General features: G+C 44.5%; 1 protein-coding gene across 1 annotated transcript in view; it reads right to left on the reverse strand.

Moving 5' to 3' along the window:
* Window positions 1-11243, reverse strand: part of LOC142582366 (uncharacterized) — a 51265-nt gene extending 40022 nt beyond the window's left edge. Inside the window, exon 1 of the mRNA XM_075692010.1 lies at window positions 11058-11243. Coding sequence (XP_075548125.1) covers window positions 11058-11178 — 121 coding nt within the window. The 5' untranslated portion in view covers window positions 11179-11243. The remainder of the gene's footprint in view (window positions 1-11057) is intronic.
* Window positions 11244-12263: the final 1020 nt, after the last annotated feature.

Here is a 12263-nt window from a genome sequence, read left to right on the forward strand (position 1 = left end):
TGAAATATAGGTCGTACTTGAGTCGAAGGGGCAGAAAAAAGCTGCAGAGGCGTCTTGATTGTCGCTGTGTACATACGCATCTGTGAATACTTGAAAATAATCTGGAACTCTTTCGAACATGTGCACAGAGAGGTTGGCTGTACATCATAGGAGGGTAAACTATATGTGCAAGTACGGGGTACATTTAAATATGTGACAAGCACTCACTGTCCCAAAAGGAGTTGAGAGCACTCCATTTGTGTCAACAATGTGACAATCTATGTGTCATTGCTTTCCACCAGCATTTTAGGTCGCCACCTACACAGACGAAGTCAGATCGAGTCCAGACAGTTTCTTTCCGTGCCTGTCGATATCCACGCTATATACTTCCCGAATCGTTGCACTGTTCGGCTGGAACGTGTACTCATGCAGATACAACTTCCCTCTCGGAGTTATGTGGAGCCGAATCCCCCGAAGCTAATCCAGACACGGGGGAGCACCTCCCTTCTCTGTCATCCCTGCTTCCTTCCGGACCCTATATGTCCCGTCGCGAGCAGCCATCGGGAAAAACGGGGCGTACCTCGTCTCGCCTTTCTAGACGGGCGCCTTTAAAGATTGCTGCAGGGAATATATTTGAAACGGTTGCGCGGGCGCGTGCCACCAAGCGGTCGATGCTGGAACGGCGGTGGTCGCGACGAATGAGTCAGCGCCGTTGTCCCCATCGTTCCATTCATCATGTCGCGCTAGCTGCTGCAGCTTATTAGGCTTCAGTCATCGTTATTTTTTGTACTTGCCTTTTCCCCCACCGGATGTGCCACGGCGCGTGCGTGCCTTCTGTGCGCGCGTTCGCGTGGTTGCGGGTAGTTTTGGTGTGTGTGTGCGCACTCGTGTGTGTGTTTTCTTTTGCACGCGAATGGGTGTGAAAAAAAAAGGCAGCGCGTCTACTTTATTAGAGGTCATGTCTGACGGCACAATTTGACGCGTTGAGTTTTGAGTTACTTTGCTTCACAAGGTGTGCACAACATGTTAAGTAATCTATCTTAGAGCACGATAGAAAAGAAAAAAAGCCAGAAAGCCGCGGTTCGGCTTGCCATGAACGTCGAGAACGCTAGTGAAAAGACAGTGAAAAGATAGCATGGGAGGAATAGAAACTAAAGTTTGCGACCGGAGTCACATGCTGGCATGTCTTGTGGTTTTAAGCGAGTTCGTTTCATAAAGAATCGAGTGTAAGCAAGAAGAGACTTTAAGAGAGTTGCGACAAAAGTAATCGATAGGTTGATTAGTACTGTTCATGATGTGCACAGTATAAAGGGTTAGAGTTAGGTCTACTGTCGCATGAATACATAACCTGATATTAGATCACGGCAGTCAAGGGGCTGTTAGGACAGTAGGGAGAATAGCAGTAATCATAGATGGGCAGACTTCTCTGCATTTGTTGATATTCACTTCCACAATTGTAGTATAGTCTGGAGTTCCACGGTTTTCGTAGTTTCTCTCTTCGGTCGCATATCTACTCAGTCTCTCATTTATGCGTTACGGCTGTATTGTTGCTTATTATGTAGCATTATGTAGCTGATCATCTCGTTATCTTTATCTCCCTTTGTTCTAATTGGTGTTTTACCTCAAAACTTCTGGCAGTAGTTGTTTGACATTTCTACCTTCTTTTTCTGTTTCTCTGTGCGCCAGTTCTCAGATCTCAGTGTTGTTCCTGAACACATTAAATAAATGATTGGTTATTATAATAATACTTATTATTATCACGGTTTAAAACACACAAATGTGTCAAATTGGAAGGCCTTTAATGACTATATGATATCTAAAGCTGCAGAGAAGCTCAGAAGATAGCACAAATTTATAATTCTTATAGCGAAATAGTACAAAAAGCAGCCTGAAAACTGACTAGCACAGTACGTGAACTTCGAGTCAGTGATGAGTTTTGCTGTTAGCGTGCAAGCATACAATAAATATTTTCAATAGGCTTGCTAGAGAACGTCTATTTAATATAAGCGGGGCACAGCCGCCGATTAGCACAATGACATCTACATAAGTGGTTTACGATCATACCTTATGAAATAGTTTAGTAAACTCTGGCCTAACGCAGCTAATTGATTGAAATATGTTACAATATAGTCAATATAGTAGACGAGTTCGACCTGAATATGTTTCTGGAAACGCGTGTTGTGACCAAAGGCACAAAATCGTGTTATGCCTTATAACAACTCTTGTAAACTTAATATATTCAGGCAGGAACTGTTTGATAACCCGCGAGGAAAAGCTTACCAAGTAGAAAGTAATAATCGAATTCATCTTTGAGTTCATAATAACTGATTAAATGGGCCTATATCTTCCCTGCTTGCGTGATTCTAAACATTCTAAATATTTTTGTAGGAACATTCAGTATATGCATTCATTTTGTGAGCGATTTCTTAATTTTGAAGTTCTGGAAGTTCTAAAATCAGCAGGATTTAACTCGGACGTTAGGTCAATGCTATCAAACACACATAAAAAACATCGGCCCAAGTGATTACATTATTGTAGTTAATTAAAAAGCGACAAACACTTAAAAGCCAATTACATCAAGCTGAATGTTCAAGTTGACCAAATCGAACCAAGATGGCCGCCGTATGCTTCTATGCGGCTAGTTGTTACATAGCAATCATGCCATGAAATTGCATAAATGACCTATGTTTTATTATATTACCTGTACACTTTCTTGAGACTTCTTCAGCGTAGTTTTTCAGTGGTCAGGTTCAGAGATGGCAAATCAGTTCCGTGGATATTCGTGAGGTGGTAGAACACCGATGAAAACCGGGGTAGTTGCAAGCATATATAGCTATACTATACATGCATACTATTACAGGCATACGTGCAATATAGAAATAGACGTTTTAACGATAAGAAATAATGTAAATTAGAGATATGTAAAACAATCGATGCAAAATCAATGTAGTAAGCCCCTACTAGTTCACGCAGGTTAGCTGATTATTTGGTCATTAGAAATAGTTATAATCGAACTCCATTTATTACTCTAACTCCGCTCTAGATGTGCCGAAAGTGTGAGGCTACTTTTACGCGTTACTGTGAGATCACTTATATTTTTCCTAATATTATTACTCTTACATAAATAGCGGTAGCCGTCACCCTTATACATTGGTGACTACATCTCTTTCCTTTATTTTTATCTGAGTAAAAAAATTATCTAATGAAACTGTCATCCACTCCACAATATAACGAAGCTATCAAGAATACTCGTGCAAACTTCACAGAAAGAATGCTTCGCAGTGGAAGATAAATTGTTGAGTGGGTGGTTTATATGAATGAAAGTGGAAATGATGGCAACTATTGTGTCTCCGGCTTCTTCCAAAACAATGAACTCTACAATGATCAAAGGAGGATGACATGAGGTGAGATGAAAAAAAAAAAACGTTCTATATGATAATAAGGGACATCTCGTAAATGTTATTAAACAGTCAATATAGAAATAAGCAGCCACAAAACGGCACATTCTGCATTTTATGCAATTAGACTAGTTAATAAATCAAGTATCGCAAAGAATCAAGCCAGGCAAAGCTATGTTAAGCATTACATAGGTGCAATATCAATTCCAATAGAGAAGGTTATTACAGCCTTTAGATGAGATGAGCAATGAGGCTTTACCCGATGGCCAAAGCAACTTTATATGCTTGAAAGACGATCACGATTGCGATTCATTGTTGTTATCAAAGCACACCTTTGTTTTTGAAACGTAGGACAGTTTATAAGAAAGCGTTCTCTTGGTCTGGCAACTGACCAAATCCTTTCCGGGGTGGTCGCGCTGCCACCTAAGCTAATTGAGCTAGTCAGAAGTACCAACAGATAATTTTTCCCTTTCAGGATCAGGGATCCGAACGAAGTAAGAGAAACAGAAAGGTTGCAGAACGGGCTGGCTGAAAATCGCTGTCAACGAGCAAATGGAGGCCACCATCAAAGCAACGTTCCATTGGAGCCAATACAGCTAGGGCGGATGGGTCGCCTTCAAATCTGCACCGCATACATGAAGCATTGCAAGGACCCGGCTGGTGGCCCTTCGGCGGTTCGCGTATCTCCTCTCCGACCCTCGGTGCCGCGAGGTCTTGAATTGCCGGCAATAAATGGCATCGCCTTGTTCCCGTGTTTTTTTTTTCTCTTTTTCTTCGGAGGCCACTTTTGACACTGGCACGGCGTTGCCCGCATCGCACGACGACGTTGGGGGAACAAATTTGTGGGGTCTGAAGGAGGCATGACTATACAGATAGCACGAACGGCAACGAAATGTGCAGTACACCGTTTTGATAAAGAATGAAAGGAAGGGAAAAAAATAAAGGAGCCACATCGATTCGTTTTCCACGACATTTCACTTCGATCGTAGCACTAGGCTGCCGGGCAAATATACAGACAGCAATGCTGATGAATTTCGTGTTAGCCTCTTACGGCATCCCATTCATATGCAAAAGCGTGTATCATTACTAAGTCATTCGTTAGCATAAGTGTAAGTTTATCTGCTAAAACGTGTAAAACACCGGAGCAGAGCTTTATACGACATCGACTTTTTCAGAAATTACCGCTCGGTAACGAGCACCGCCCTTGCGATTCTAGTGCCCTGTCTTGCTAGGCTCTCCAAAAACATAGTTTTCGCTTGACCAGATGCAGAAAAACTTCTTTTCCAATTCTTACATACTCGTTCGCACTGGATGTTGTTCCGTCGGTTGTTCATTTCACGCCTTTCATTGCACGCCTTTCAGAGCTAATAAATTTGACAAAACCAATGTGCTAATTCACAGTTTACGCGATACTGCTGTTACGCTTATGGCAGTTTTGCGAAGAGATTTTTCACAGAATAGCAGTATTTTCGGTCGCCACATATCCCATGGCTACTATGTTAGGATGTGCCGGGCCAGCAGGAACTGGTTACCGATTTTCGATACTCGTAATTCTGCAGTTTACAGAGCTGTAAGCTTGATGATTCCTCTCATTAGTATTTTTTTTATTAACACGTGCAACTTCTTGAATATTGAGAAAGATTGGGGGACTAAATAGAAAGGTATGCCGCCCTATAGGAACTATAGAAGAATTTTTCTTAAACGCAGCAAAATGATTGTGAAATAGCTTTAAGCCATCACCAATAAAAGCATTTCGTCATTTCGTACCTTTTCAAATAAGGAGATAAAAGGAAGCAAGCAAGCAAGCAAGCAAGTAAATAAAAAAAACAAATAAATAAATAAGGAGAGAGAAGGTTTATACTAGCCGAGGGGGTCGCTTAGCCACAGTTTCGGTATGATATTCCGGATGCAATATTTACGTATATTGTTGTGGTGAACGAGAGAGAGGACACGTATTCCCATACGCGCCATCGAGATGATTTCAGATGAAGCCAAGCATATGGGCTAGCTGGTTACAAGTGTTAGGGAAACTATTTATCGGCGCACACTTAGACGGGAGACAGCGACAAACACAATAACAACTTCTGTCAGGAGGACTTCAGAGTTTGCCAAGGCTTGCATCCTGCACGAATACTAGAAACACCTTCGTAGCACCCAAAGTAGAGAGGCTACATAACCGCGGTCTGAGGACATCATGCAATTTAATTCGCGTACCATGACATATGGTAAAATGCCCTACGAGGCAGTTTTTGAGCTTGCAAAACGTCTCAAGTTGAGGATCACATCCACCATGGCTCGAAGTGAATTTTTACTTCATTAAGGAGGAGAAGGAGGAGGAGGAGGACGAGAAATAGACGCAAAGACAGGGAGACCGGCTGGCTACCCTGTGTTGAGGAAAGGGGGTAAGGGGAATAAAAGATAATATAAAAAAGATGTTACAAAAAAGGAAACATACTTTAAGCAGTGCAGCATTTTCCTGTAATAAGATACCTAGCAAGTACTGCGGAACAAAGAAAGACAGTATAAGAGATGAAATTCCAGACACGCGAGGCGCAGATAAGGCAGCAGAGATACTGAAACAGACACTCACATAAAGGAAAAAAAAAGAAAAAAAAAAGAACAGAAAAGGAAATAAACGCCTACGAATTAGTTAGCAAAGGACGCGACCAAGCCCTCGCCAGTCTGAGTGGTGCCTGTCGAACAATGCGTCAGGCTGCAGCTTCGTGCGAATGGTATTGGCAAAGCAAAGTGCCCGCGGTTCGGCCAGCACCGCACGAAAACCCCAGGGAAACCAATTAGCCTGGAGTTCAATTCCCAGCGGCAGTGGTCGGCTTATCGGCTCACCGAGGCACGAATTGTACTAGTGCGGCTACTGGAGGTGCTGATGGTGCAACCTGCACATCTTCGCGCTTCGTCGACGTGTGCAAGATGTTGGAGGCTGTACAGTGCTCGAATGCACAAATAGACGAGGGTGGCAGGCTGAAAGGCTATAGATCAAAACACAAAAGCGAAAGACTGCCACTCAGGCCCTTCTTTGTTCACGCGCTGCAGTTCCTTCCCATATGTTTCACCCAAGATGAACAGACTTTTCAACTTCCTAATTTCTCAGCATAAGCTCTCTGTTTGTCCTTTTAGTCCTTGGCCCATATTGTATACGGTGTTCGTTCCTGACTCATGTAGTGTGGCAGCCGACTCACTTCATCAATATAATCATGTCAATATGTCAAAGACAATCCATCTCCATGGATGTAGCGTGATCTGATCACTGTCTACGAGGAAGACACTGCTGACCTCAGCGTTCACAGGCGCAGAAGGCTCCCAACGGGCTTCTGCGTTCTTAAATATCGACTGGCCTGTGCGAGCCTGTGTGTTTGACTACGTGACGTTTTAATTGCGTGGTTTCTGTTCCCATATTCTCGGATCTTTTATCTCTATATAACCTCACACCCTCCCTCCTTCCATGTCTGTATAGGGAAGAGCGGAGGCGACGCTCATCCAGTTAACAAGGCAGCATATCTTTCTTGATAATATTTATCCTCTCCCTATTTTAGTTGCGTTGCAGACTCACTGAGATAGCCATCGGAGTATAGTCCCGCCAGCGAGGTCTAGTTGCCAGACTAGTTCTCGTGAAAGAAATTGTTTGTGATTGATGTTGACGTCCGAAGCCTCCATCTGAAGCAAAAAGGAAGCCGTGTTTGAAAGCCGCCGTAAGAGGTTTGACGGCGCAGTCATCGCGCGCAGGCGATTGTGCACTCCGCCAAGTTCACATGTTGTGCACAGGGAGGAGCAAAGAGAGAATATATGTATCTTTGTATAACGGTAGGAATTTAAAAGAATATTCCTGTAACGTGTCATGTACGACGAGACACATTTGTCAAAAAAAGAGGACAGAGCCCGTTTCCACATTTGAATGAATAAGTAATCGAGATACTTCATATTACTATTCTTTCTTCTTTCCTTTTTTGCGGCATTACTGTGGTTTCCCACATGTGGAAGAGTATCATGTTTGGTCATTGAAATGAGATGCAGATTGAAGCAGTTGAAGGACATATAGGGCACAATCTGCAGATCGTCGCTTTTTTTTTCGACAAACACTTGAACTGAAACTGTTAGACGGCTTCGGAGATGAAAAGAAATATGCAGATTCCACGTACTGTGGGAATCGATGTAAGTGAAACTCTCTATGCTGGATGTTTTGATTGACGCTAATTAGCGACAACGTTGACGGCTAAACTTAATTTATTCAATGTTTAGGCTAACATAAGAGTGGTGAGCTGATGTTAAACGTTACCTTGCGTGCACCACTGCTGTTTGTCTGCGTAGAACACAGGACACACAGGGAGAGGTGTTTGCTTGAGGTGTTGTTGTGCGCCATATTTTATAACTTCTGAGAGGGTTGAGCGTTGTCATCTCCTCACATGGCACATCGCATTGTGGCAGAAGTATTAAATTTGAATTGGGTTATGAGGCTGTACGTGCAAAAACCCCACTCGGATTGTGAGGCAAGCCATAGTGGCGTTCTCCGGATTAATTTTGACACCGTGATGTTCTTTAACGCGTCCCAAAATCTAAGTGAACGTGCGCTTTCTATTTCGCCCCAGTAGAAATGCGGCTGCCGCGCTTGAGGTCAAATCCACGACCTCTAGCAATGCCTTGCCGCAATGATAACGCGGTGGGCGCAGTAGTGTTGATTTGACTGTCGACTGCTTCCGTACAGTCTCCTGGACTCTACGGTGCACTTTAATTAATGTGACTCTGCTTCTGCATGCCCTGCGTAATTTGTCCGCCAGACATATACATGGCGCTTCTTTTTCAGAAATAGCAGCAACGTACTGTGCCGTACCTTGAACTTAAGCTTATGCAGTTTCCCGGCAACTGCTATCGTATAGCAGTGAGGTTTCCTTGCCTCCTCACGTCACCTCTTATATGGGAGCTGCCTCTTCTCCTTCCTCTCCTCTTCTCCTCTCTACAGTTCTATATGCGTCCCATCTGGCCTCGCATGTTAGTAGAAAAGGAAGCACCGCAGTTTCTGCAATGCTTCTGAGGGGAGTCACGGATAATTATAGCTGTCAAGCTGCTAATGTGGCGACGGCCAGGGAGCTCCAGAGGGCATTGTGCACATTCAACACGGAGGGGGGAGAACGAGATTCTCCCGTCGCCTTTCCTTTCTTACTGGCGCCTATCATCGCTTTGAACCACTCCCCGACGCGGTGTGCGCGACAGGAGCAGCAGCAGCAGCAGCAATGGGAAAGTCGAAGGAAGATGCAAAGAAAGCTTCGCTTTAATAAGGACTTCTGTAGTATTGCCAAACTGTTTCTTCATGTTCTGATAAAACTACTGAACGCAATTGAAAAGTAAGAAGCAGCATATGCTCAAACCACAGCACGTAATAATTCTATTTAGAAAAGCGAAAACCCAACGAAACACAGACGTAAATACAAGCTCAGCGTTCATACGGCGCAAGAAATTCGCCTTATCACCCATGTCTTCGGGTTTCCAAGCTGCGCGATTCAGCGGCAACTGATTGTATAGATACGCCATTTTGCCATCTTACCCAAAGTGGTGTAGACGCCATGGCTTTCTGATGTTGAGCAAAAAGCCTCGGACTGAATTTTCGGTAGTTGGCAGCTGCGCTGCGATGAGGGTAGAATGAATTTTCTTTTAATTTCTAGTTTACTGTTTTGTTGATACTTCGAAGCAGTGTCACGACAGCCGGCGCAGTGTTATGCTCAGTAAATTTTGCCTTGTCTCTTAGGCTATCAGTAGGAGTGAAAATCTGCACATACGCTTGGCAGCCTTCTTCAGCGAAGATGTAGATTTAAAGGCTTATGTTTCAATGGAACGTACCCCCTCTAGAAAGAGAAGTCCGTGATACCTCTAGCTAGAGTCGTCATTGTTTGTGTAGGTGGCGCTCCCTGGTGGGGGAGAAGCGGGGAGACACGACTCCTTCCTGATCGTTCCTGTCATGACATTAGTTTATTCAAATCACTATATGCGCCGGGATATGCACAGAACGAAATAATATAACACAGCAACAACGCACTTTCGAATGAGCTGGCACATTAAGTATTTTATTTCATGCAACACTGAGCGTTGCAGCCTTGTGCGGCCTTAACAGAAGCAAGGCTGTAAGATTCGGCATCATGTGGAATTGGGCCTAGCTTGTGGGTCTGCGTGGACCATACTTGTGTACCTTCAAGATGCAATCACTTTGCTTCAACTCAAACTTTTCGAAACAGATTTCCATGCTTGCTGTCGCATTCTTTCTATTTATTTTAGATGTTACCTGTTGAAAGAATTTATACGCACCCTTATCGTTCATATTGTATAATCAGCTAGTTAAAAGAAGTAGCCGTCGCCAGTAAGCCGAAACGACTCTTCTAATTATACCTGCTGTGGTTGTTCAGTGGCTCTGGCGTTTTGCTGCTGAGCACGAGGTCGCAGGTTCGATTCTCAACCGCAGCGGTCGCAGTTCAATGTTGGCGAAATTCAACAACGCTTGTGTGCTTATATTAATGAGCACGTTTAAGAGCTCCAGTTGGTCAAAAATAATCCGGAGCGCTCAATTACGATGTTCTTTATACGGTGGCGTTTTATTTATTTATTTTGTTTTATTAAGGTCAATATTTATTTATTAAATTGATTCATAAGTATTTTCAACTAAAATAATTCACACCTGTCTAACGGTGCGCCTTTGACTAGAGTGATTGCTTCAAAAAGTGGAAGGAGTAGAGAGTCAGATATGACGGAGACAGTTCGAAGGGTGCAGCCTGTTCATAAGAAAACCCTACGGTGCCAAGCCAAGACGACGATTTGCATGGTTGTGCGTCAGCTTTGTTGTACTCGAAACTGTATATGAACCCGATTCAGATAATATAACAGGAACGATGTGCTATACTTCTAGTATGAAAAATTAATAAAGAAGTTTCTCAATATTTCTGTCGCTTGTACATGTGCGCTTTCAGCAATTTATTGTTCATAACAGACAAAAGTACATTCATTACGAACATATTTGTTTTGTATTTTCGTTTCCTTCATTATTGCCAGCAATGAAAACAGTACCCGGTTTCTGTGATACTACAGAGGCTTAAACTGTAATGCACAAGAACGGAAGTTACATTGCTTACTTTGTACTGAAAGTAATCTTGCGATGCCTAATCGTACGTGCAAGTTGGAAAGTGTGTCTCGCGCACTGGAATATAAGCGGCTGTTAACTTGCCGCAAGAGCAAAGACTGAACGACGAGTGCTTCCGAGCTGCGCAGGAGAAATAGCATTTAAATACATTGCCTACACAGCATTTTGCAGCTGGCGAGACATTGGGCTTGTGGGCTGTTGCTCAGAAGTAGCATAAATGCGCGTGTTTACAGATTTTGTCAAGACAAAACAAGCATTCGACTTTTATCTTTTATCATATGGCTGCTGAAGGCTGTGGTAAAGAAGACCAGCGATTCGACATACACGGCATGTGCTAATGCGGTTAACTGGCGCTGGGAAATCACGCGCAAGCGTTGAATCACTATTATTTTACCTCTTGCCGACAAGAAAGAAGGTCGAATATCTTTGGGTTAGCCACGTCGTTTTTCTCTTATGCGGTCCAATACAAGTCGTCAGCTAGAAAGTTAGCCGTGAAGGCAGAGACCTGTCCCTTTGGACAGCCGCTTTGTCTGCGTCTGACTCACCTTCGACAAGAGCGATTATCCAGAGCAGCAGGGACCGACAACAGAGATATTCCCCCGACGGCACACGCTGACGGCGGGCCCTCGAGGTGCAAGACCCAGCGGCGGGGTTCGTTCCAATCATCGCGCGCACCACGCACACTACTTCTTGCCCAGTGCCGCCGCGAACGCGTTGCTGGCGTGTGTGTGATGGGGCAGCCAGCGGATGTCGGAGCGCTCGCGTGGCGCCCCGCGGCTGCATTTTCCCTTCTTCCCTGCGGCGTTTCCCTTTTTTTCCTTTCGGTGCGAGGGGGAGGAGGAGGATCGGAGCGCTTCTGGTCGGGAAAGGGGAAACCGGGAGGCAGCCCTTCGCCCGACCCTCCTCGATTCCGGCGCGCCCGCGGCTTCGCTCGGGACGCCCGAGTCGGGCTTCGAAGCGCGCGGCCGACGCGTGTCTGGCGTGCCCGTGTTGGCAGCAGTGGCGCCGCCTAGGCGTAGCGGCGGTCGCGTTCGACGCGGCGGCAACAAGCGGCCCCCGTAATGGGACCCTCTGCCTTTCGCTCCGTACTTGCTCACCATTCTTTGCTTGTCTCATCGCTTGCTCCCTGACAGGACAGAAAGAGATCGCCGACCGATTGAAGTCGACCTTTCGAGAGAAAGTTGTTTAATGAATTGGCGGCGTTCGTGTAGTCGTGTGCGGACTACTCCGTGCAAGAAGAGTGATCGGGTACAGAAATGATCTATAAGAAAGAGGGGATGGGGAAAGGAAAATAAATGGAAGAAGAAAGACACGCCACGGTAAATAAGCGCACAAAACAACAAGATTGGTGTGATGACATCATCGTAAAGCTTGTCAATGACGCCAATCTTCCGAAGGATTCGGAAAAGCAAATCTAACTAGTAGTTTTCCTACTTGAAGGGCTCTGGTGTAACAGTCGTCTTTGCTGAAACGGCAAGCCTTTCTCGTTTTTATATATTTTAATTATTCCTGTAAAATTTCTCTCACTGTTTCCAACGCACCAATGTATCACGCTAAGCATACAGGCGCAATAACTACCCAGTGAAAGGAGTAATGGAGGACAAAAGAAGGAAATTGATCAGGGCAGACTTTCGAGAATCCCCTTAAGACCCAGCTCAAATCCAAGATGAACCCGCTTAACAAGGAACTAGATGCTTCACCGGATCACTTACATAGCACGAGCCGCTAAATGCAGGATGCCTCCGTAGCGA

The sequence above is a fragment of the Dermacentor variabilis genome, chromosome 5, assembly GCF_050947875.1.
Source record: "Dermacentor variabilis isolate Ectoservices chromosome 5, ASM5094787v1, whole genome shotgun sequence".
NCBI classification, from domain to species: Eukaryota; Metazoa; Arthropoda; class Arachnida; order Ixodida; family Ixodidae; genus Dermacentor; species Dermacentor variabilis.